A 25,319-nucleotide genomic window follows, 5' to 3' on the forward strand; every position below is an offset into this window, starting at 1 on the left:
TCATAGTCGAAGGAGGAAACCTGACCCACTATACGCTCGCTCTTCCGATGTTCCTCCTTCATAGCCCCCTGGGTGGTAAAGGATCTCACAATCATAATCCTTCACCACATCCAACCACCGACGCTACCTCATGTTCAGATTCGGCTGATCCATGAGGTACCTCAAACTCTTGTGGTCCGTGTAAATGGTACAATAGACCCCGTAGAGGTAATGACGCCAAATCTTGAGGGCAAAAACAACCGCCCCCAGCTCCAAATCATGTGTCGGATAATTTGCCTCGTGAGGCTTCAACTGCCTCGAAGCGTAAGCAATAACATGTCCTCTCTGCATCAGAACTGCGCCCAAACCCGAGATGGACGCATCGCAGTATACGACAAAATCCTTCATGCCCTCTGGCAAAGCTAAGATTGACGCCTCACACAATCTCTGTCTCAATATCTCAAATGCAGCCTGCTGCTCAGGCCCCCAGCGAAAGACCACAGCTTTCCTCGTCAACCGGGTCAGGGGCACGACTATCTTGGAGAAGTCCTGAATGAACCTCCGATAGTAGCCTGCCAGTCCCAGAAAGCTCCGAATCTCAGATGGAGACCTCAGAACCTCCCACCTCATCACGGCCTCAACCTTGGCCGGATCAACCGATATTCCGTCCTGGTTGACAAGGTGCCCAAGAAACTGCACCTCGCGCAACCAGAACTCACACTTGGAGAACTTAGCATACAAGTTCTCCCTTCTCAAAGTACCCAAAACCTCTCGCAAGTGCTCCTCATGCTGCTCTCACGTCTTGGAGTAAACCAAGATGTCATCGATGAAAACTATCACGGACCGATCCAACATCGGTCTGCACACGCGGTTCATGAGGTCCATGAACGCGGCAGGAGCATTGGTGAGCCCGAAAGGCATCACCACGAACTCATAGTGGCCATAACGCGTCTGAAACGCGGTCTTCTGCACATCCTCCTCTCTGACCCTCATCTGATGATACCCTGAACGCAAATCAATCTTGGAGAACCAAGATGCTCCCTGTAGCTGGTCAAAAAGGTCATCAATCCTCGGGAGTGGGTAACAGTTCTTCACCGTTACCTTATTCAGCTCCCTATAATCTATACACATCCTGCAGCTGTGTAGACAACTCCTACATCTCAGGAGGAGCCAACTGATACGGTGCCTTGGCTATCGGAGTCGCACCAGGGACTAGTTCGATCCTGAACTCTACCTGCCTCTCCGGAGGTATCCCAGGCAACTCCTCGGGGAATACATCCGCAAACTCTCGTACCACGGGCACATCGCCCACCGTTGCCTTACCCATCTCCCGGGTATCCATCACATAGGCAACAAATCATGCGCAACCCTGCTGAAGGTAACGCCTAGCTCTCGCTGCTGAACATAAAGCTGGTCCTCGTTGTGGCCTCTCGCCCTGAATCACCAGCTCTCCCCCACTTAGGGTCATGATCCGCACCAACTGCTGTGTACAGTCAATCACTGCCCCATTGGGGCTTAGCCAATCCATACCGATAATAACCTTGTTCCCCCGCAAAGGTATGGGAACCAGATCTACTAGATAACGCTCCTCAAACAGTCGTAGGACACAATCTCGGTAGACCTCTGATGCTCGCACTGACCGGTCGTCCGCAATCTCGACCTCTAGAGGGCAATCCAACGTGCCCGACGACTCAGGAAACTTCTTGCTAAGCGCAAGAGAGACAAACGATCGGGTAGAACCAGAATCAAACAATACATGAACTGGGATACCGTTCACATGGAACGATCCTATACAGAGCACATACATCACATATCAAAATCACATCGACATAAACAAAAGCATAAGAAAGAGATCATACCCGTCACCACATCGGGTGCAGCGCGTGCCTCCTTGGCTGTCAACTGAAATGCTCGGCTCCGCACCACTGGAGCCTCTGACTTGGCCTTCTGGCCATCTACAACCCGCGCTGTCGCTGAAACCGGCGCCACTGCTGGCGCTGCTACTGACGCTGCTGTCAGTCTAGGGCAGTTGGCCTTCTTATGGCCCTTCTGATTGCAATGGAAGCAAATCAAGTCTGACATTTGCACTGTGGGGGCGGGGGCAGTACAATCTCTGCCAAAATGCCCAGTCTTGCCGCACTTATAGCAGCCTGAACCCGGCCCAGTGCGGCAAACTCCCTCATGTGTCCGACCGCACTTTCCACAACGGTCCCGGACCTGCTGGCCCTTCGACCTAGAGTCGAATCCCTTGGGTTTCTTCCCCGAAACCCCCGTAACCTGCACAGTCTATGCCTTCCTCTTCCCGAGGTGCTCCAGATCGATCTCCCTCTCCCGCGCCCTGGCAAACATGGAGTCCAGGGTCGGACATGCCGAGAAGCTGACGTGCTCCCTGATATCGGCTCTCAACATGTCGTGATAGCGGGTCCTCCTTGTGACAACCGTCAAATTCTGGTCTAGTCAAAGTCAAATAAAGTCAACTAGTCAAACCGGTCAACCCTACTAACACTTGTATACTAGGGTTCACCTTATGTAATTACTGTACAACTCACTATTTTAATAAGAAATCATCACATGAAAAGTTATATTTTTAGATTTCTTGAACCCTAATCGGGGTAAGTGAGGTAGCAAAGCGATAAAACACTATTACATACCCTTCGGAGGTGTGTAAGACTCTTAATCATGGCTTAACGGGGTTTGTGGACCTTGCGTTTCAAAGTCAAACACTCAAAAAGGTCACAAAAGAAATCTCTCCCAATCTCTTTCACTCTATCTCTCCCTATCTGAAATCTCTCCCAAATCTCTCTAAGTATGCCAAATCTCTCCAAGTATGTCAAATCTCTCCCAAATCTCTCTAAGTATGCCAAATCTCTCCAAGTATGTCAAATCTCTCCCAAATCTCTCTAAGTATGCCAAATCTCTCCAAGTATGTCAAATCTCTCCCAAATCTCTCTAAGTATGCCAAATCTCTCAAAGTATGTCAAATCTCTCCCAAATCTCTCTAAGTATGCCAAATCTCTCCAAGTATGTCAAATCTCTCCCAAATCTCTCCAAGTATGTCAAATCTCTCCCAAATCTCTCCCAAAATCTCTCTCAACTGTTTATAATCACTCGGGGCATCCCGACCCTCGAATTTGACGAAAACAGCTCGAAAACGGAAGTCTACGCGAAAAACAACCTTAAGGAGCCGAAACTCCTCGTAGGAACCGAAACTCCTCTTAGGAGCCGAACCTCCTGAGAACCGAAACCCTCTCAACCGAAATGGACCGAGCGCTCGGTCTATTTCGGTCCCCTGATCATGCTGAACCGAGACTGACTTTCAGCTCTCCTTCTCAACTTCGGTCCGAGGACTTGACCTCGGTTCCGAGATGCGAGCCTAGACCGAACCTCGCAGATAGCCAGCGAGACCGAGCCTCGCCTTCTGTTCCTTCTCTTCGCACCTTCGGTTCCTCTCCAGCGACCGAACCCTCCTCTCGGCTCCCACCTACTTTCGGTTCTAAGCATCAGGAACCGAACCTCCGGCCCAGACTTCGGATTTTCGCCTATTTTTCCCGGTTTTTGACCATTTTCACGTATTAAGCCCGTTTTTCGTGATTTCAACGCGGGATTTTCTCCAAAAATCATATTTTAACATATAAGACCCTAAATATTCATAATTTAAACATATTTTTATGGAAACCTTTATTTAAGAATAAAATCTAGTGGGTGAATATTTGAGGTGGAGTGTTGACTTTACTTTAGTGTATGACACAAGCAACCACCCCATACCCACTCCAGGGACCAGCCATTGTCCTTCCACCATACCTGGTCATTCAAGAGTACTTTCCCCACCATTTGACCAGCCACACTCTTGGTCAAAGGCTGAAAACTCAACACATTCTCAACCAAAAGGAGCCATTGTCTGGAGGCACTACCTTTACGGAACAAAGTGTACTGTCTTTACCGATCACAAGAGCCTTCAACACATTCTCAACCAAAAGGAGCTCAACATGAGGCAAAGACGATGAGTAGAACTACTGAACGATTACGAGTGTGAAATTCGTTATCACCCAGGTAAGGCAAACGTAGTAGCGGATGCCTTAAGTCGAAAGGAATACTCGGGACGCCGAGTAAAGTCATTAACGATGACGATCCATTCACACCTGTCCACACAAATCAAAGAGGCTCAATGGGAGGCCTTGCAACCGGAAAATGTGACGGGTGAGGCATTAAGAGGAATGGATAAAAACCTAGAAGTCAAAAACGACGGAGTTCGTTACCTCATGAACCGAATCTGGACACCGAAGTTCGGTGGTTTCCGAGACGTCATCATGAACGAAGCACACAAGACTCGATACTCCATCCACCCAGGTTTAGATAAGATGTATCTGGATCTCAAGAAGTTGTACTGGTGGCCAAACATGAAAGCCGAAATCGCTACCTATGTAGGCAAGTGTTTGACTTGCGCCAAAGTCAAAGTAGAATATCAGAAACCCTCAGGACTACTACAACAGCCTGAGATACCTGAGTGGAAGTGGGAACGGATAACCATGGACTTCATAACCAAGCTACCCAAGACCACGGGCGGGCTTGATACCATATGGGTAATCGTAGACAGATTAACCAAATCAGCGCACTTCCTGCCGATAAAGGAAAACGACAAGATGGAGAAACTGACTAGGACGTACATCAAAGAGATTGTACGACTGCATGGCGTGCCAAAATCCATTATCTCAGACAGGGATAGTCGATTTACCTCGCGATTCTGGCAATCACTTCAGAAGTCCTTGGGAACTAGACTGGACATGAGTACAACCTATCACCCACAAACCGACGGGCAAAGTGAGAGGACTATTCAGACGCTAGAAGACATGCTTAGAGCGTGTGTGATAGACTTTGGTAAAGCTTGGGATACCCATTTACCACTTGTTGAATTCTCGTGCAATAACAGTTATCACACTAGCATCAAGGTTGCACCATTCGAAGCCCTCTATGGCCGCAAGTGCAGGTCACCTCTGTGCTGGGCTGAAGTAGGTGACACGCAACTAGCTAAGGGACAAGACCCTAATAGCACCCTCACTGGCCCGGAGATAATAAGAGAAACTACAGAGAAGATTGTTCAAATCCGAGAACGATTAAAAGCTTCTAGGGACAGACAGAAAAGTTACGCGGATAACAGATGAAAGCCTTTGGAATTCCAGGTTGGGGATCGTGTGCTGTTAAAGGTCTCACCCTGGAAAGGCCTAATACGTTTCGGCAAGCGAGGAAAGCTGAACCCTAGATATATCGGACCATTCGAAATCCTTGCCAGGATTGGCCCGGTAGCATATAAACTACGTTTGCCACAGGAACTTAATAACGTACATCCTACCTTCCACGTATCGAACTTAAAGAAATGTCTATCCGACGAGACCCTCGTGATACCACTCGACGAAATTGAAATCAACGAGAGTCTCCAGTTCGTGGAAGAACCGGTAGAAATCATGGATCGAGAGATCAAAAGAACAAAGCAAAGTCGTATTCCCATTGTAAAGGTCCGCTGGAACGCTAAGCGAGGACCCGAATTCACCTGGGAACGCGAGGATCAGATGAAACAAAAGTATCCGCATCTCTTCCCAAATTCTTGAAGTCCCAGTCAAAAAGCAAATTTCGGGACGAAATTCCTTCTATCGGGGGGATGATGTGACAACCGTCAAATTCTGGTCTAGTCAAAGTCAAATAAAGTCAACTAGTCAAACCGGTCAACCCTACTAACACTTATATACTAGGGTTCACCTTATGTAATTACTGTACAACTCACTATTTTAATAAGAAATCATCACATGAAAAGTTATATTTTTAGATTTCTTGAACCCTAATCGGGGTAAGTGAGGTAGCAAAGCGATAAAACACTATTACATACCCTTCGGAGGTGTGTAAGACTCTTAATCATGGCTTAACGGGGTTTGTGGACCTTGCGTTTCAAAGCCAAACACTCAAAAAGGTCATAAAAGAAATCTCTCCCAATCTCTTTCACTCTATCTCTCCCTATTTGAAATCTCTCCCAAATCTCTCTAAGTATGCCAAATCTCTCCAAGTATGTCAAATCTCTCCCAAATCTCTCTAAGTATGCCAAATCTCTCCAAGTATGTCAAATCTCTCCCAAATCTCTCCAAGTATGTCAAATCTCTCCCAAATCTCTCTAAGTATGCCAAATCTCTCCAAGTATGTCAAATCTCTCCCAAATCTCTCCAAGTATGTCAAATCTCTCCCAAATCTCTCTAAGTATGCCAAATCTCTCCAAGTATGTCAAATCTCTCTCAAATCTCTCTAAGTATGCCAAATCTCTCCAAGTATGTCAAATCTCTCCCAAATCTCTCCAAGTATGTCAAATCTCTCCCAAAATCTCTCTCAACTGTTTATAATCACTCGGGGCATCCCAACCCTCGAATTTGACTAAAACAGCTCGAAAACGGAAGTCTACGCGAAAAACAGCCTTAAGGAGCCGAAACTCCTCTTAGGAACCGAAACTCCTCTTAGGAGCCGAACCTCTTAGGAGCCGAACCTCCTGAGAACCGAAACCCTCTCAACCGAAATGGACCGAGCGCTCGGTCTATTTCGGTCCCCCGATCATGCTGAACCGAGACTGACTTTCGGCTCTCCTCCTCACCTTCGGTCCGAGGACCTGACCTTCGGTCCGAGGACTTGACCTTCGGTTCCGAGATGCGAGCTTGGACCGAACCTCGCAGATAGCCACCGAGACCGAGCCTCGCCTTCTGTTCCTTCTCTTCGCACCTTCGGTTCCTCTCCAGCGACCGAACCCTCCTCTCGGCTCCCACCTACTTTCGGTTCTAAGCATCAGGAACCGAACCTCCGGCCCAGACTTCGGATTTTCGCCTATTTTTCCCGGCTTTTGACAATTTTCACGTATTAAGCCCGTTTTTCGTGATTTCAACGCGAGATTTTCTCCAAAAATCATATTTTAACATATAAGACCCTAAATATTCATAATTTAAACATATTTTTATGGAAACCTTTATTTAAGAATAAAATCTAGTGGGTGAATATTTGAGGTGGAGTGTTGACTTTACTTTAGTGTATGACACAAGCAACCACCCCATACCCACTCCAGGGACCAGCCATTGTCCTTCCACCATACCTGGTCATTCAAGAGTACTTTCCCCACCATTTGACCAGCCACACTCTTGGTCAAAGGCTGAAAACTCAACACATTCTCAACCAAAAGGAGCCATTGTCTGGAGGCACTACCTTTACGGAACAAAGTGTACTGTCTTTACCGATCACAAGAGCCTTCAACACATTCTCAACCAAAAGGAGCTCAACATGAGGCAAAGACGATGAGTAGAACTACTGAACGATTACGAGTGTGAAATTCGTTATCACCCAGGTAAGGCAAACGTAGTAGCGGATGCCTTAAGTCGAAAGGAATACTCGGGACGCCGAGTAAAGTCATTAACGATGACGATCCATTCACACCTGTCCACACAAATCAAAGAGGCTCAATGGGAGGCCTTGCAACCGGAAAATGTGACGGGTGAGGCATTAAGAGGAATGGATAAAAACCTAGAAGTCAAAAACGACGGAGTTCGTTACCTCATGAACCAAATCTGGACACCGAAGTTCGGTGGTTTCCGAGACGTCATCATGAACGAAGCACACAAGACTCGATACTCCATCCACCCAGGTTTAGATAAGATGTATCTGGATCTCAAGAAGTTGTACTGGTGGCCAAACATGAAAGCCGAAATCGCTACCTATGTAGGCAAGTGTTTGACTTGCGCCAAAGTCAAAGTAGAATATCAGAAACCCTCAGGACTATTACAACAGCCTGAGATACCTGAGTGGAAGTGGAAACGGATAACCATGGACTTCATAACCAAGCTACCCAAGACCACGGGCGGGCTTAATACCATATGGGTAATCGTAGACAGATTGACCAAATCAGCGCACTTCCTGCCGATAAAGGAAAACGACAAGATGGAGAAACTGACTAGGACGTACATCAAAGAGATTGTACGACTGCATGGCGTGCCAAAATCCATTATCTCAGACAGGGATAGTCGATTTACCTCGCGATTCTGGCAATCACTTCAGAAGTCCTTGGGAACTAGACTGGACATGAGTACAACCTATCACCCACAAACCGACGGGCAAAGTGAGAGGACTATTCAGACGCTAGAAGACATGCTTAGAGCGTGTGTGATAGACTTTGGTAAAGCTTGGGATACCCATTTACCACTTGTCGAATTCTCGTGCAATAACAGTTATCACACTAGCATCAAGGTTGCACCATTCGAAGCCCTCTATGGCCGCAAGTGCAGGTCACCTCTATGCTGGGCTGAAGTAGGTGACACGCAACTAGCTAAGGGACAAGTCCCTAATAGCACCCTCACTGGCCCGAAGATAATAAGAGAAACTACAGAGAAGATTGTTCAAATCCGAGAACGATTAAAAGCTTCTAGGGACAGACAGAAAAGTTACGCGGATAACAGACGAAAGCCTTTGGAATTCCAGGTTGGGGATCGTGTGCTGTTAAAGGTCTCACCCTGGAAAGGCCTAATACGTTTCGGCAAGCGAGGAAAGCTGAACCCTAGATATATCGGACCATTCGAAATCCTTGCCAGGATTGGCCCGGTAGCATATAAACTACGTTTGCCACAGGAACTTAATAACGTACATCCTACCTTCCACGTATCGAACTTAAAGAAATATCTATCCGACGAGACCCTCGTGATACCACTCGACGAAATTGAAATCAACGAGAGTCTCCAGTTCGTGGAAGAACCGGTAGAAATCATGGATCGAGAGATCAAAAGAACAAAGCAAAGTCGTATTCCCATTGTAAAGGTCCGCTGGAACGCTAAGCGAGGACCCGAATTCACCTGGGAATGCGAGGATCAGATGAAACAAAAGTATCCGCATCTCTTCCCAAATTCTTGAAGTCCAAGTCAAAAAGCAAATTTCGGGACAAAATTCCTTCTATCGGGGGGATGATGTGACAACCGTCAAATTCTGGTCTAGTCAAAGTCAAATAAAGTCAACTAGTCAAACCGGTCAACCCTACTAACACTTATATACTAGGGTTCACCTTATGTAATTACTGTACAACTCACTATTTTAATAAGAAATCATCACATGAAAAGTTATATTTTTAGATTTCTTGAACCCTAATCGGGGTAAGTGAGGTAGCAAAGCGATAAAACACTATTACATACCCTTCGGAGGTGTGTAAGACTCTTAATCATGGCTTAACGGGGTTTGTGGACCTTGCGTTTCAAAGCCAAACACTCAAAAAGGTCATAAAAGAAATCTCTCCCAATCTCTTTCACTCTATCTCTCCCTATCTGAAATCTCTCCCAAATCTCTCTAAGTATGCCAAATCTCTCCAAGTATGTCAAATCTCTCCTAAATCTCTCTAAGTATGCCAAATCTCTCCAAGTATGTCAAATCTCTCCCAAATCTCTCTAAGTATGCCAAATCTCTCCAAGTATGTCAAATCTCTCCCAAATCTCTCCAAGTATGTCAAATCTCTCCCAAATCTCTCTAAGTATGCCAAATCTCTCCAAGTATGTCAAATCTCTCCCAAATCTCTCTAAGTATGTCAAATCTCTCCAAGTATGTCAAATCTCTCCCAAATCTCTCCAAGTATGTCAAATCTCTCCCAAAATCTCTCTCAACTGTTTATAATCATTCGGGGCATCCCAACCCTCGAATTTGACTAAAACAGCTCGAAAACGGAAGTCTACGCGAAAAACAGCCTTAAGGAGCCGAAACTCCTCTTAGGAACCGAAACTCCTCTTAGGAGCCGAACCTCTTAGGAGCCGAACCTCCTGAGAACCGAAACCCTCTCAACCGAAATGGACCGAGCGCTCGGTCTATTTCGGTCCCCTGATCATGCTGAACCGAGACTGACTTTCGGCTCTCCTCCTCACCTTCGGTCCGAGGACCTGACCTTCGGTTCCGAGATGCGAGCTTGGACCGAACCTCGCAGATAGCCACCGAGACCGAGCCTCGCCTTCTGTTCCTTCTCTTCGCACCTTCGGTTCCTCTCCAGCGACCGAACCCTCCTCTCGGCTCCCACCTACTTTCGGTTCTAAGCATCAGGAACCGAACCTCCGGCCCAGACTTCGGATTTTCGCCTATTTTTCCTGGTTTTTGACCATTTTCACGTATTAAGCCCGTTTTTCGTGATTTCAACGCGAGATTTTCTCCAAAAATCATATTTTAACATATAAGACCCTAAATATTCATAATTTAAACATATTTTTATGGAAATCTTTATTTAAGAATAAAATCTAGTGGGTGAATATTTGAGGTGGAGTGTTGACTTTACTTTAGTGTATGACACAAGCAACCACCCCATACCCACTCCAGGGACCAGCCATTGTCCTTCCACCATACCTGGTCATTCAAGAGTACTTTCCCCACCATTTGACCAGCCACACTCTTGGTCAAAGGCTGAAAACTCTTATCTCTCCTCACCATTCTCTCATTTCTCTCATTTTTTTCTCCAAAAGACAAACACCATTCTCTCTCAATTCTCTCTCTAAATTTCGAGATTCAAGGCCATTCTCCAAGCTTTTCTTCTACTATTGGTAAGTATTATCATCCTCCACAAGATTATTTCACTTCTTTCTACTCAAATCATGGATATCTTACATAAATATCATCACATTCATGTTAGATCTTCGAACCTTCAAGGCATCTTCTTAGTGTTCTTGAGTAGAACACTTCTTCACTTCAACATCCATCCACTAAGAACACACAAGGTGAGTTCATACCCATATCTTTTCATGTTTTTCTTAAGTTTTAAGGGGGGGAATACAGGTTAAAACACTAAGAACATAACTAAACTCATTTAACAGCCTTCATCAGAAAAGTTTAACTCCATTCAAGGACTGTTTTGGTCAACTTAAACATTTTAGTTTTCAAAACTGTATTAGGTGCAAATAGTTCAGGTTCATACCTTTAAAATGACTACTTGCACATCTCCATACGATTTTTCTACAATTTATGGTGATTTTTACAAAATTGTCTATCATTTCAAGAACAAATCCGGACCAGTCTGTGATTAAGGACCTTTTTACACAAGTTGGAGGTCACTAAAAATCATAATAAAATTTATGAACAAACTAGACTCATTTTCCAAACTCTCAGAATTTACAGATTCTGATTTGGATCTTTGATGATTTTTCTATAAAATTTCTAACAACAGAATAGAAATGTTAATACTAGAAAAATGCTATCAATTTCATTTGCACCTTGTAACTTGTTGAGCAAGGTGTGTATCATTATGTGAATATATGTTTTTACATTATATGTCATTTCGTCTTAGTGTAATGACATACACCAGAAAACAAATGGATTTTACCTTCACAAGTATGGTAATTAGTTTAAGGTTATAAACAAAGTTTACATCCATTTCATACAAACATTTGATAAAATACGGAAGAATAGTTTATATTGCTTTACATTACAAACGATTATAATAAACTATAATAGGTATAGTTTATGTTTCATTTCATTTCAAACTCTTTACCAAAGATTTTCAGTTCACGTAAATCTGTTAATGAATAAATTTGTGAGACATTCGCTTCGTGTTACATCCATGTAACAAAATCAAAAGTCCTGTAAATTGTAACCAGAGTCTCTTGTAGGGAGAACGTGATAGTTGTGTATAGATCTATATTGGGTCTGACAAACCCACACCTGAGCTGCATGCAACAGCTAGACCGACAGGACTGTGGTGACAAGTGTCATTTAACTTGCGACGCCTGAAGAACGTCGTATTACGAGGCCGTCTGAGTCATAGTATGGTTATAATAACTCACATGTGGTATTAACAAAACATAAGATTTGCGGGTTTTACTTCTAAATTTAACGAGTTTACGTCGATTTAAACTTGCATAAAATTTCTTTAAGTATGGTAAAATACTTGTACACTTCGGTCTTGATTTTTAAGGCTACAATGCATTACATAAGAAAATATGGGATCTTTCTTGAACAAACATCATACTTACAAGAAAAGGATTTTAGCATCTCTTTCAAAAGCTTATGAACTCACCAACTTAATTGTTGACACTCTTTCAAAACTACTTGTATTCTCAGGAAATCAATAAACAGGTAACCAAGTGCTTTTGAGGATGGGACGTAAAGCGTCAAACATTTCATTTTTGTCAACATAATGTAATTGATTTGGAAACATGTAAACGCATACAATGATGTAACTCTTTCAATTATATTTATGTTGGTTGTGTTTACTTTGATCACTATTGCAATTTGTTGTTATGATAATATATATGAAGTCCTCCACCCCCGGACGTTTCCGCCATCCTTGGTTTGGGGGTGTGACACTCCTTATATCCTCATCTCCCACATACTGGGGCACCAATAAAGCCCTCTCCCAGAACTTGGCGGTGATCTCTGCCACAGTCTCCGTAGTCTGTCTCATATCCAAAAACTCCCGGGCCAGCTGCTGAAGCTCTACAGCCGGCGCAAACTCGGCTCTGAATCTGGTCACGAAATCTGACCAAGTCATAGCCTCGATGGCTGGGGTTCCCAACGAGTCACCAACCGACTCCCACCAGTCTCTAGCTCTATCCCTCAAACATCCCGCAGCAAAGCGGACCTTCGACCCTTCCGGGCAGAAGCTCGTCAACTGCGCAGACTCAATGTCTGCGATCCATCTCCTGGCAGCAATAGGGTCTTTCACCCCGTGATAATCCGGCGCACCGCTCCCTCGGAAGTCCTTGAAGGACAGTGTGCGTGTACCCGTCTGGCTAGACGTCATATCACTCCTGAATGCTCGGAGGCGATCCTCCATCAGCTCAACAATCCCTTCCTTGATCGACCCGAAAATGACCGGGGTCGACTCAAGGATGCCTCTCGTGATCTCTGACGCGATGAACTCGCGCAGCCCGCCATTAACCTGCTCGGATCCTGCACCCGAGCCTGATCCTGATCCTGATCCAGAACCTCCTGCTCCATGTCGCGTGGTCACCATACTGAAAATAAACGCATAAATGTCAGGATCATACATACTCTCGAGAGGTCTAACACACTCTCCAAGTTTCCTGGTTCTGTCTCAACCTTCCTTGATTCGAGTACGGATCCTCTGCTTCCAGTAGTACGGGCCCATACTACCTTTCACATCTATCCGTACTTTCCTCAAGGACTGTCTCGACTTCACCAAGTCCCTTAACCAATATCCCCTTCCAACTAGTCTCCTCCCAGGCTTTCCTAGGGCACTCTCCGACCTACTCTCCGCCATCAGCTGCACTAGGAGTCTCTGCTACCCTTCCCTAGCTAGCTTGCGAATACTATAACATATTCGTTCACTAGATAGTTAAAGTGAGCCAGAACCCTTATAGCACGAAGCAAGCAGCATTCGGGCATTGAGTAACCAATTCAGGCATAACCTATACAAGCCATCCTACTGCTGACTAAACAGTCCTAACATACAGCTCATACTACAGGCACATAAGGAATCCTTCCTAGATCCTTAGCCCTACTCTAGCATGCAGTTCTCAGAATCATATATATCAGGCATACAAGGCATCCTCCTAGATCCTTAGCCCTAATCTAGCATGCAGTTCTCAGTATCATACATCATATAACTTATCATAACAAATATGGGTATCTTGGGGAAAACTTACTTGAGATCGGCTGGTCGCACGCATCACACACCTTGTTCTTTCTCAAAACTCTTTGACTCAGATTTTAGAAAACCATTTTCTTTGTAAAAACCTTTTAAATCCCTCGGTTTGAGTCCAGACACTCCCGAGGGTGTGTCTGAATCCCTCAAACCAGGGCTCTGATACCAACTTGTAACACCCCAAATTCCAAGCCCAAATTTTTCATTTTTAATTAAGAAATTCCCAACATAGTTTACCAAAACATTTCCCATGCCATAACATTTGCAAACATAAATATAACAAAGTGTCTGAAAATCATAATGTCAAAGTAAAATAAATCAGAGTACAATCCCAGAAAACTCCATGTGGAAATCATGTGTGTGTGATAAGCTGCTACACCGCCGGCTCCTTCCCCTTAGACGAAGAGGTACCTAAAACCAAAATTAAAACTGTAAGCACAAAGCTTAGTGAGTTCCCCCATCATACCACATACCATATAATATCGTCAGTATCTTTCAACCGGTAACTGGGGACTATTTCACCCCTACCATTATCACATAATAACATATCATAATCATACTTCTAGGCATGCATGGGTACTATCTACCCCTTCGGTATCTTTCAACCGGTAACTAGGGGTTATATCACCCCTACCATTACTAACACATATGTCATACCATCCTAGCACATAGAGCATATCAGATAGCAGCACATCAGATAATTATCACAAAGACATTCATCTAACAAACACTTCCTACTAGTGGGTCGGCATTGTGGCCGTAGACCCACTCCTGCTGGAAGGTAACTCACCTCGAACGAGTAGCCGCTGATAATCTGCGTGGGAAATCTCTGTCTGTCTGCTGCTCCGGAAATCCTCCGGCTATAATCCCCACAAAACACTTAATGAGAGTCTGATATCTATTCTTAGGGTAAAATGACCATTTTACCCCTGACCAAGTCCAAGTCAAAGTCAAAGTCAACTTCCAGTTGACCCGACTCGCCGAGTTGGGTCGCCAACTCGTCGAGTCCCTATCTCTTCAACTGTCCTCATCCAAGTCTCTACTCGTCGATTTTAGCAACGACTCGACGAGTTCTCCTTCTAACACAACCCCGGATGAACCTTCATCCGACTCGCCGAGCGGTATGAACACTCGTCGAGTTCATCTTCATCCTATGAACACGTCCTGTCCTCGACTCGCCGAGTTGTATGAACAACTCGTCGAGTTCATCTTCAAGAGTTGGGAGATTGCCTTGGACTCGCCGAGTCGGCTCATGCACTCGCCGAGTCCTATGAACTCCAGGACTATGGATTATCCCAACACGTTTGGGTCACTCCCCTGGACCCTCTAAAACCTTTCTATCACTCAACTGGGTCTCTTGAACCAAAACAGAAAAGGGAAACCAGGCCTCGGACTCGCCGAGTCCTAAGAACGACTCGCCGAGTCGATACAGTCCCAAGTCTATTTCTTCGATTTCTGGTGTACAACTCTTGTCCAAATGATAGATCTAGGTCCCTAAACTCGATCTAGCACGTAAAGTTACGAACTTTACGTGCATGCATGGGACTTTGAGCCAAAAAGGCTCTAAAAGAGGCTCTTAAGTTGCATGGGGGCTTCCATGGGTGGAAAAGCAGCCCTTTTCTGCCTTGTAACTCCTCCATGGACCTAGATCCGAAGCCTCAACCCCCAACCATGCTTGCAATCGTGGTTGGTTACCAAGGATGGCTTATAAAAGCCCTAAATCTCCCAAAAAAGGGATCTAGCAAATAAACAAGCAAGGTATCGACTTTATACCTTCTGGAAACTGCAAATGATGCACAAACTTGAACTCCCTTGGTCTTCTCTTGATTCCTCAAGCTTTTCCCTTCCTTCTTGCCACCACAAGCTACCAAGAATCACCAAAAAGGCCTTTAGATCTTCACAACACGACTAGGGTTCTGTATGGAGTGTTCTAGGAGCATAAAGGGGCGATGGAGGCTGTATAAGGTTGTTTAAATAGGGTGCAAACCCTCAGATTAGGGTTTTGTCCAGCCAGAGTCTACTCGTCGAGTCTGGAAGCCGACTCGACGAGTCCGTCATTTGAATCCCGGATCAAATCCGCTTCTACTCGACGAGTTGGGCCTTCAACTCGCCGAGTCCCAGGCCAAAAACACAAAATACTTAGATAAAATACATACCAGGAACCAGGTGCTACACTTTGGACAAAGGATGACTTTTGAGAGAATATTCTTGCAACCAAAAATCGGCTCATGGAACTCCAAGGATCACTAGTGTGTCGTTTTGGATGCTAAGGGGCTTCTTATATATTGTGGCAAGATTAGGGTTACATCAATGTAAACCCTAATGCCATGACCTTTCATATTACCTATGATCCATGGGTTAAACCTCCATGGACTACCATATTGGTTTAGCCCATCCTAAATAACAATTGGCCCATACTATAAGAATCATTGATTTACCAAATCAATCCCCATAGATTTAATTACTCTCTTTTGATCACAAAATTAATTTCCAAATTAATTCTTGATCAATACTAATTAAATCATATGATTTCATGTTAATATATTAGAGCTTATAATATATTAACAAATCATAAATAACCTCCTCTCAAAAGTCCATCCTATCAAATTGTCCTGGTGATATGCAACCCAAATGGACCATGCTACTCCCGGGTCAAGTACATACCAATTATAGTTATGGGCTTAGACACCTAATCCAACAGTTGTACCGTTGAAGATTTCATCGAGGTCTTGTAGCATTCCTTGGATTCTTGTTGATCACCTGTGATTTTTACTGTCCCCCATGGAGTGGGCATCTTAACACACTAATGGTATGTTGAGGGGACAACCTTCATATTGTGGATCCATGGTCTACCTAATATAACATTATAGGAGGAAAATGTATCAATTACACAAAATAGTTTCATAGAGCTTACCCCCTCTATGTAGATAGGTAGCTTTATCTCGCCAACCATATGTTTTGTTTCGCCACTGAATCCAATAAACATTGAGGATCTTCTAACTATTTCAGACTCTGGGATGTTCATTCTTTGTAAAGCATCCAGGAGTATAATGTTGACTGAGGATCCTCCATCAACAAGGATCCTTCTGACAAAATGGTTAGCGATGTAAAGAGTGATCACCATTCCATCGTGGTGGGGATCTTGGACATCCGCTCTATCTGTTTTGTCGAAGGAGATCTCATTCTCGTTTGTGACTGACGTGTTCTTGTGAGGCCTTTCTTTTTTCTCTATTTTCGACACTTTGGCATGCCTTTTGCTGCAGAATAAGAGGTACCACAAATGTCAGATCCTCCAGAGATCACATTGATTACATTGGCGTCCGCAGGAGGGGATCTTGGTTTCTCTAGGATCTTATGAGGATCCTGATCCTTTTCTTTGGATCTATCTTTTCTTCTTACAAGGATCTCTTTGAGGTACCCCTTGGTGAGTAGGTAACTGATCTCCTTCCTGAGGGCTATGTAATCTTCGATAATGTGACCAAAGTCCTCATGGTATGCACACCATTTGGACTTGTCTTTCCAGGTGGTGGACTTTTCTCCCTTTCTTGGTCATCTTGCTTTGTCTCCAAGATCTTGCATGACAAATATTAAACCTGAAATATCCACAGAAAAGTAATAGTCAGTAATCTTAGTAAATTCTTCTTCCTCTCGTTCATCTTCAAGGGCATTAACCCTATGATGATCAGGTTTGGAATATGGTTTCGACTTATAGGATCTTTGGACCGGGGAGTTGGCCTTCCTATTGGGATTATCATATGAGTTTGGGGGGTTGATCCTCTTTTAGTTCTCCTTGTCTTCTTCGATCCTTATGAACCTCAGTGCTCTGCTCCTTACTTCATCCATTCTTTTGCATGGAGTCATTACAAGGTCTTCATAGAAAGGAGAGTCCTTTTTAATGCCCGTCTTGAAGGCTTCTACGATAGTTTCCATATCAATGTTGGGGATACTCAGAGCTTCCCTGCCAAACATGTTCACAAAATCCTTGAGGGATTCCTTAGGATCCTGAACCACCCGATAGAGATAACTAGTGATCTTCTCGAATATTCCGCTGCAAGAAAATTGGTTGTTAAAAATATTAACTAAATGTGCAAACGAAGTAATAGAGTAAGGATGAACATTTAGCAGTCATTTCAAGGCTGATCCTATGAGGGTCGAACCAAAACCCTTGCATAGGCAAGCTTTTTTCAAATGTGTGGGAATAAGGATGATCTCCATTCTTTCCTTGTATTGTGCCACACGTTCTTCAGGATCTGTAGTCCCGCCGTAGGGCTTCATACTGGGATTTTGGAAGCACTTTGGGACTTTAGTGTCAGCAATCGCTGAATCAAATCTTGAAATCATGTGGCTTGTTGGGGAAACTTCCGGTATAGGTTGGACTACTCCGGACATACTTGAGATCATTTGTCTTAACTGCTGAAGTTCCTTGGCCATGACCGGGCTTATCCTGCATCAATATCCATAGAATTAGTAGTAAAAGTATTATTATTCACGAAGTTACCAGGATCCTTGTTATTAGGAGTGATGAAGGTTTCGTCGAGATCCTGGATCACATGAGCTTGCTCGTTTGGAGCTGCACCCCAAGCGGGAGTCGGGGCTGGCGTTGAGGATCCTATCTCCCAGCGGTTTCTTGAGGATCCTGTATAGTTAAAGTTTAGGATCTTTGGCTGCAAGATCGAGGGTGCTGCTTCTTGGGTTTTGTGGATCTGCACCCTCATTTTCTCTATTTCCTTGAGTACTGTCCTGTTGTCCTCCTGATGTTGAATGAATTGTCGTTCTAATCTCTTCATCATAACAAAGATCTTGTTATTAGAAATCATTATAGGAAGATCCTAAAATCCTTGGGTAACAACCGGAGAGGTGTTTTTCTTCGGTTCCTCAGAAGTCTTCTTGGGAGCTTCGCCTGGAGGTGGTGGAAGGTTTTTAGAGGAAATGGGAGGAATAGAGGAAGATGATAAGGTTGGTTGGGTAGACATGATTCTCGAATGATTGTAAACACCATGGGCCCATGGTGGGCGCCAAATTGTTCTGGACAAAAATTGATCAAGTAAAATTCAACCAAGATGTATGAGAGGATGTGGTGTTTAAGGAAATACAAATGTCGAATTTTAATCAAAGTGAGACGAGTGAATTACAAGGAAAGTCCTTGATCCTTTATAGGATCTCCGACATAAAACCTTGGGAGGTGATAGTGATCATCTACCTTGTTGTTCTTATTGATTTCAACGTGAGATTACATAGATGATGAAGATAATATGAGTACAAGTGTAGTAGTAAAGCTAATTGTGTGTGTAGTGTACGATTTACAGGTGTTATTTATAGTCTAAGCTAAATAACAAGAAGTATGATATTTCCGGGATCCTCCTTGAACAAGTATTTGCACATTGTTTGACCTAGTATTCCCGAGTCTTAAGCTTGGTTGAAGTGATTCTCCGTTGAGAATGAGTCTTGCTGACTAATTCTGCACATGTGAGAAAAAGAAAGAGGAATATAGCCGTTATAAGTGTTAGAAAATATTAGTGATAATAATCAGGATCTTGTGATATGTTCAAGGATGTTGAGGCTTCAGAAATATTAAGGATCCTCAATATGATTCTGGGATCCTGCCCCTAACAGTATCAGAGCCCATAATCCTCTGAAAATCCTTCTTAACTGCCGATCTTCTCCTCTTTCTTTCTTCTACCGAATCTTCTTCTTCAATGGATCCCAAAAATCACCCTACCATCACTATTACAAACATTAGAAACTTTATTCCATTCACTCTCGAAATGGAAAACAGTCAATACACTTCATGGGTTGAGTTATTCAAAATTCACTGTCGTGATTTCCAAGTTGGAAATCACATCGACCCCCAAGTCAAACGACCACCATCCGCCCCCTCTTCCTCAACAGCTACCAAGGCTGAGAAGGCCAAAGTAACTTCTGAATGTGACATTTGGTCTCGTCTAGATGCCATTGTTCTTCAATGGATCTACAATACCATCTCCAATGTTCTTTTTCACACTATCCTAAAACCTAACACTACCTCCTCACAGGTTTGGCAAGCTCTCGAAAGCATCTTCCAAGATAATAAAAGTTCAAGGGTTGTCTATCTTGACAGCAAGTTCATCTCCACCCGTATTGATCATCATCCCAACATCTCCTCTTACTGCCAAGATATGAAGATGTTGGCGGATCAACTTGCCAACATGGGAAACCCGGTGTCCAATTAAAGGCTTATTTTACAATTGATTATTGGTCTCAATGAAAGTTATGAAGGTGTCACCATGCTCATACAACAAACCACTCCTTTTTACTGATTTCTATGAAGTCCGATCAAAACTAATCATGAAAGAATCTCACAAAGCTCATCTAGCTGCCACAGCCGCAACATCACCTAACATCGGCGCCAATGCCATCGATTTAACAGCATCCAGGAAACATCGACAACAACAACCGATCCAATCAACAACAATCTGATTTTACCACTTCTCGTGGATGGGGTCGTGGCAGAGAAGGACGTGGTCGGGGTAGATCAAACAACAGCAAGGGGAGAGGTTTCAACAACAGTTCGCATCAACCTCAACACACTTATGGTACACGCTCCTATCAACCATGGACTACACCACTTCCTTGGACATTCCAAAACTACTCATCGTAGGCCTATCCACCGTCTCCCTATCCTACATAACAACTTGGCAATCCTAGACCTCCATCTAATGGACCTGGTATTCTTGGAAGCCGACCCCATCAGGCTTATGCTACCTCCGACTCTAGCTACATGCCAACATATTCGGAGCAGGCTTTCCACATGATGTCGCTCCACCCACCTGATACAAATTGGTATGCCAACACCGGAGCTACTTCCTACATGACGAATAATTAGGGTAACTTCAATTCTTTTCAAAATAATGGCCCTTTTCGGAATGTAATTATCGGTAATGGTTCCACTATTCCAATCCAAGGTACCAGACATCAAACTCCGCCTTACGCTTTCCCCCCTTTAATTCTCAAAAATTTCCTTCATACTCCTCATGTTATAAAAAAAAAAACTTTTATCTGTTCGTCGGTTTACCACTGACAATAATCTTTATGTGGAATTTGATCCTTTCAGTTTTGATGTGAAGGAGTTCCAGACGCAGACACCAATTCTTCGATGCAATAGTTCTGGCGATCTTTATCCTTTCACACTTCAATCATCATCCCAAGTTACAACACCCTCAACTTTTGCTACAATAACCAAGGATTTATAGCACCATCGACTTGGACATCCGGGATCCGATATTTTATATTCTTTAAAGTATACTTTGAATTTTAGCTCTAGTTCTAAAACTTTATCTCATGTTTGTTCTTCTTGTGTGTTTGGAAAACAATCTAAATTTCCTTTTTATGCTTCAAATTCTATCACACATTTACCTTTTGATATAATTCACACTGATTTGTGGACATCACCTCTGCTATGTTCTAGTGGTCATCGATATTATCTCTTATTTTTAGATGACAAAACTAATTTCTTGTGGACATACCCACTTGCACACAAATCTCAAGTCTATTCCACTTTCGTTCAATTTTTTTCACACTCATGAAAACCCAATTTTATTTTACAATAAAAACAATATAGTGTGATAATGGCCGCAAGTATAAAAATCATAACTTTCATCAATTTTGTTCTCAAAATGGCATCCAGTTTCGATTCTCTTATCCATACACCTCTCTACATAATGGCAAAGCGGAAAGAAAAATTTGTTCAATCAATAATGTGTTACGGACTCTTCTGCTCACTCCACGGTGACATTACGCTTTTAACATCATGCCCTTCAACATGCCACTTATCTCCTAAATATTATTCTTAGTAATCTTTTACATAAACTCACACTTACTCACCTTCTATGTAATCTCCAACCCGCATATTCTCATTTACATACTTTCGGATGTCTTTGCTATCCCTAATCTCTTCTACTACTATACACGAATTAAACAAACGACCATCACCTTGTGTTTTCTTGGGCCATCCATCCAACCATCGGGGGTATAAATGCTATGAAATACAAATCCGTACCATCATCCTTTCCCGCCACATCATTTTTGACGAAACAATATTCCCATTCTCAAAACAATGTAAGCTAATGAAAACTCAATATTATATTATTTGAAATAACAAAATTTGGAAAGAAAAACTAATGAAAATACACATTTAAACATGTTTTTTAATTTTTTAAAATTGAAAATAAAAAATCAATCATTTTAAACTAAAAATATTTTTAAATTTTCCTTTAAAAACTGAAAATAAAAATTCTATTTATTGTTTCTTGAAAAAATTTTCGAATACTAAAAACAAATTTCCACCGTCCTTAGAATTTTTTATTTTATTTATTTATTATTTTTTTGTAGTTTTCTGTTATTTATAATTTAGAAAATTAAAATTTTCATTTAAAAATAGTTTTAAAAGAATATTAATGTTTCTAAAAAGTTTATTTTTTTTATTAATTTATAAAAAAAAAAATAGTAATATTTTTACACAATTAAACGGGACAGGATTGATTCAATTTATTGGTGTGAGCCTCAAGAGAAGAGTGTAAACGAAATTCATGCCCAGATCATGATCGAACAAACATAAGATCTCCAAGTTTTAACTTGTTTACTTCATCAATTTTGGTGAATTGCCCCCTACTTCAACCCAGATTCAACACCACTCTATAAATCTTTATAGATTAATTGTTAAGAGAACATGGGTTCGCTAAACCCTAATCAAAGAGTATCAAGAGGCATGCAAGAAGATACTTATGGACCAAGTATCAGTAACAGCACTAACACTTCAACATCATCATCTTCTCCGCCATCTACCAACGTCCATAATTCAGATAATTCAAAGAAGAAATTGACCAATTTCCTGCCTCTGTTCTTAGCCCTAGTTTTCATAGCTGAGATCGGTTTCTTAGCCAGACTCGACTTAATTAAGAACCCTGACCTTGTCAACTCTTGGGCTGAATCGTTCCTCCAGTTCACAAACTCCTCTTTTTCCTCACTCTCCCTTGATCCCGTTGATGAGGTCGCCGTAGCAGATTTGTCTGCCGCCGTGGTGGATGTTTCGCGTTCTGTTGGGGGAGAGAGCTGTGAGGAGTGGTTGGAGAGAGAAGACTCTGTAGTTTATTCTAGAGATTTTCGTAAAGAACCAGTACTTATCTCTGGTCGTGAGGAGGTTAGTATTTCTACTGTGATTAGCATTATTTACGTGTTTCAACGATTACATGTATCATAGTTCTTCGATTGCATGTTTCCATTGTTATTCCTTTTTGTACGATTCAAGTATGCGATCTTACTGTGATGACATGACATGAGTGATAATTCAAAAGGTGCTTTCATGAAGGATTGGAAGTCGTGTTCTGTTGGATGCAAGTTTAGCCTTCGGAAGAAGAAGAAGAAGGCCGATGCTTCATTTGGGTTACATAAAGAGGAAGGGACTGCTGCTGTTCTTCTGTCAATGGAGTCATCTCACTACTTCCCTAGGAATGAGATCTCTAAGGCACGAGGGTAGGTAAGCACACTCTGTGATAAGCTGTCAAAAACTCAGATTACAAAGATGCATGATTGATGATTCATTTCTTGCTTATAATTAACAAAAATTTAAATTGTAACAATGTATCATCATGTTTCAGAGCAGGATATGACATAATTATGACCACGAGTCTCTCCTCAGATGTCCCTGTTGGCTACTTTTCTTGGGCAGAATATGATATAATGGCTCCTGTTCAACCAAAAACTGAAAAAGCATTGGCAGCTGCATTCATTTCAAATTGTGCTTCTCGCAACTTTCGCTTACAAGCCCTAAAAGGGCTTGAAAAGTCAAATATCAAGATTGATTCTTATGGTAGTTGTCATGGAAATCATAATGGAAATGGTAAGTATGTCAAGTTTTTTGGTTTAAAGCTTATTTTTTTGGTCTTTATTTGATTGTAAACCAATTAATGGCCACTGGTTCTAATTGTGTTTTTAGTGGAAAAGGTTGAAACCCTTAAGCGTTACAAATTCAGCTTAGCTTTTGAGAATTCCAATGAAGAAGACTATGTCACTGAAAAATTCTTCCAGTCACTTGTTGCAGGTATCAAGTCTTCTGGAATGAACAACTATAAAAATGCATACTTTTTAGGGTTAAATGGAAGTATGTTGCTATTTCTTGCATTTAACCTTTCTTTTTTTATTGCTTATTGATTGAAGTTGAAGCAACATGGAGTTTTTTTTTATAGGAACGATTCCTGTTGTTGTTGGTGCTCCAAACATTCAAGATTTTGCTCCTTCACCTAATTCAGTTTTACATATCAAGGAACTAACAGATGTTATGTTGGTTGCTAAAACCATGAAACAACTTTCACAGAATCTCACTGCCTATAATGAGTCACTAAGGCAAGTTTTTTTTGTGTTTTTTTCTTTCTACCTTCTTGATAACAAAATAAAAAGGTCTAAATTGTTACAGATGGAAATATGATGGCCCTTCTGATTCTTTCAAGGCCCTTCTTGATATGGCTGCAGTTCATTCTTCATGTCGTTTATGCATTTTGGTTGCAACGAGAATCCATGAGAAAGAAGAAAAAAGCCCCAAATTCCCAAAAAGACCTTGCAAGTGTACAAGGGGCTTAGAACCAGTATATCATGTTTATGTAAGAGAGAGAGGAAGGTTCGAGATGCAGTCTATTTTCTTAAGGTAATATTTTCTTCCAAAAATTAAAGTTGGCCCACACTGTATCCCTAATCAGGTACACAGTGGCCTACTAGATTGCTGACATAACAACCCAATCCACATTGGAACTTGAACCCTTGACCAATTAATATCACCCCTAAACCAATTATGATATACTTGAGGGGTAAAAATGTCCAAACACTATTTACTTTTACAGGTCTGGGAATTTGTCGATAGAGGCGTTAGAATCTGGTGTTTTATCCAAGTTTGAGTCTATAGAACATGAAAGCATTTGGAGGAAGGAAAGACCAGAAGGGATAAGAGGCAATGAAAAGGAGTTGAAAATTTACAGAATATACCCTGTTGGCATGACGCAGAGGCAAGCTTTATATGCATTTAGTTTTAAAGGTAACAAAAATTTATTTACAAGTCACATTATGAGCAATCCATGTGCAAAATTTGAGGTCGTTTTTTTGTAGTTGATTTTGATTGGAAGCCTTGAGTTGGTTTATGGGTAGAAATATTTTAGAAAAATCAATCCATGTGCAAAAGTTTGGTTTACAGTGTTTAGTTTTAAGTTTTAACAGAATTAAAATGAAACATACCGACCCCTTTATTGATACCGGGTTGACCCGTTTACTTGTTTTTTTTCCAGCAAAACCTGTTAAATAAATGGGTTGAACGATTTAATTTTTTGGGTAAACTACATGAATAGTCCCTGTGGTTTGCGGTAGTCTGTACGGTTGGTCCTTAACTCTTGGACCAACCGTATTATTATTAAAAAAATTTAAAAATAAAATAAAAACCAGTCAAACACTTATAACTAGCGGCGAACATTTGGATCGGACCGGACCGACTCTTGGACTGGACCAGTTTCGGAGAATATTGTGGACCGTGGACCGGACCGAATGAAACTTTCCGGGTCCAGGTTCATGTCCGTGTCCAGGTTCGGGTTTTCCAATTCTTGGACCCGTTTGGATCGGTACAACTTTACATGCATACAATACAATTTATTAAAATGCGTTTTTGGGTTTGATACAACTCGTTAAAACGAATATG

The 25,319-nt window shown here is 42.3% G+C and overlaps 2 protein-coding genes across 4 annotated transcripts; both read left to right on the forward strand.

The window, feature by feature from the left end:
* Positions 1–19,374: 19,374 nt before the first annotated feature.
* Positions 19,375–19,818, forward strand: LOC145113229 (uncharacterized). The gene has a single exon (XM_079049338.1). The coding sequence runs from the start codon at positions 19,375–19,377 to the stop codon at positions 19,816–19,818; it is 444 nt and encodes a 147-aa protein (XP_078905464.1).
* A 2,305-nt stretch (positions 19,819–22,123) lies between these two features.
* Positions 22,124–24,880, forward strand: LOC145116666 (glycoprotein 3-alpha-L-fucosyltransferase A-like). 3 transcript variants are annotated; one of them, XM_079052991.1, is made up of 7 exons: positions 22,124–22,784; positions 22,953–23,116; positions 23,242–23,483; positions 23,580–23,744; positions 23,830–23,986; positions 24,057–24,284; positions 24,478–24,880. In XM_079052991.1, exons 1-7 carry the CDS (start codon positions 22,314–22,316, stop codon positions 24,737–24,739), a joined length of 1,689 nt encoding a protein of 562 aa, XP_078909117.1. In that variant the 5' UTR covers positions 22,124–22,313; the 3' UTR covers positions 24,740–24,880. The 3 variants fall into 3 exon arrangements, with proteins under 3 accessions (XP_078909117.1, XP_078909118.1, XP_078909119.1); XM_079052992.1 differs by having other exon boundaries at positions 23,580–23,684; XM_079052993.1 differs by having other exon boundaries at positions 23,685–23,744.
* Positions 24,881–25,319: the final 439 nt, after the last annotated feature.

The sequence above is a fragment of the Lactuca virosa genome, chromosome 5 (assembly GCF_052849685.1).
Source record: "Lactuca virosa cultivar CGN04683 chromosome 5, Lactuca_virosa_CGN04683_v6, whole genome shotgun sequence".
Classification (NCBI taxonomy): domain Eukaryota; kingdom Viridiplantae; phylum Streptophyta; class Magnoliopsida; order Asterales; family Asteraceae; genus Lactuca; species Lactuca virosa.

Coding starts and splice junctions, on each gene's coding strand:
- LOC145113229 (XM_079049338.1), top strand. CDS start 19,375: ATGGAAAACAGTCAATACACTTCATGGGTTGAGTTATTCAAAATTCAC.
- LOC145116666 (XM_079052991.1), top strand. CDS start 22,314: ATGGGTTCGCTAAACCCTAATCAAAGAGTATCAAGAGGCATGCAAGAA. Junction 23,117..23,241: donor GAGATCTCTAAGGCACGAGG/GTAGGTAAGCAC, acceptor ATCATGTTTCAG/AGCAGGATATGACATAATTA. Junction 23,484..23,579: donor TGGAAATCATAATGGAAATG/GTAAGTATGTCA, acceptor TTGTGTTTTTAG/TGGAAAAGGTTGAAACCCTT.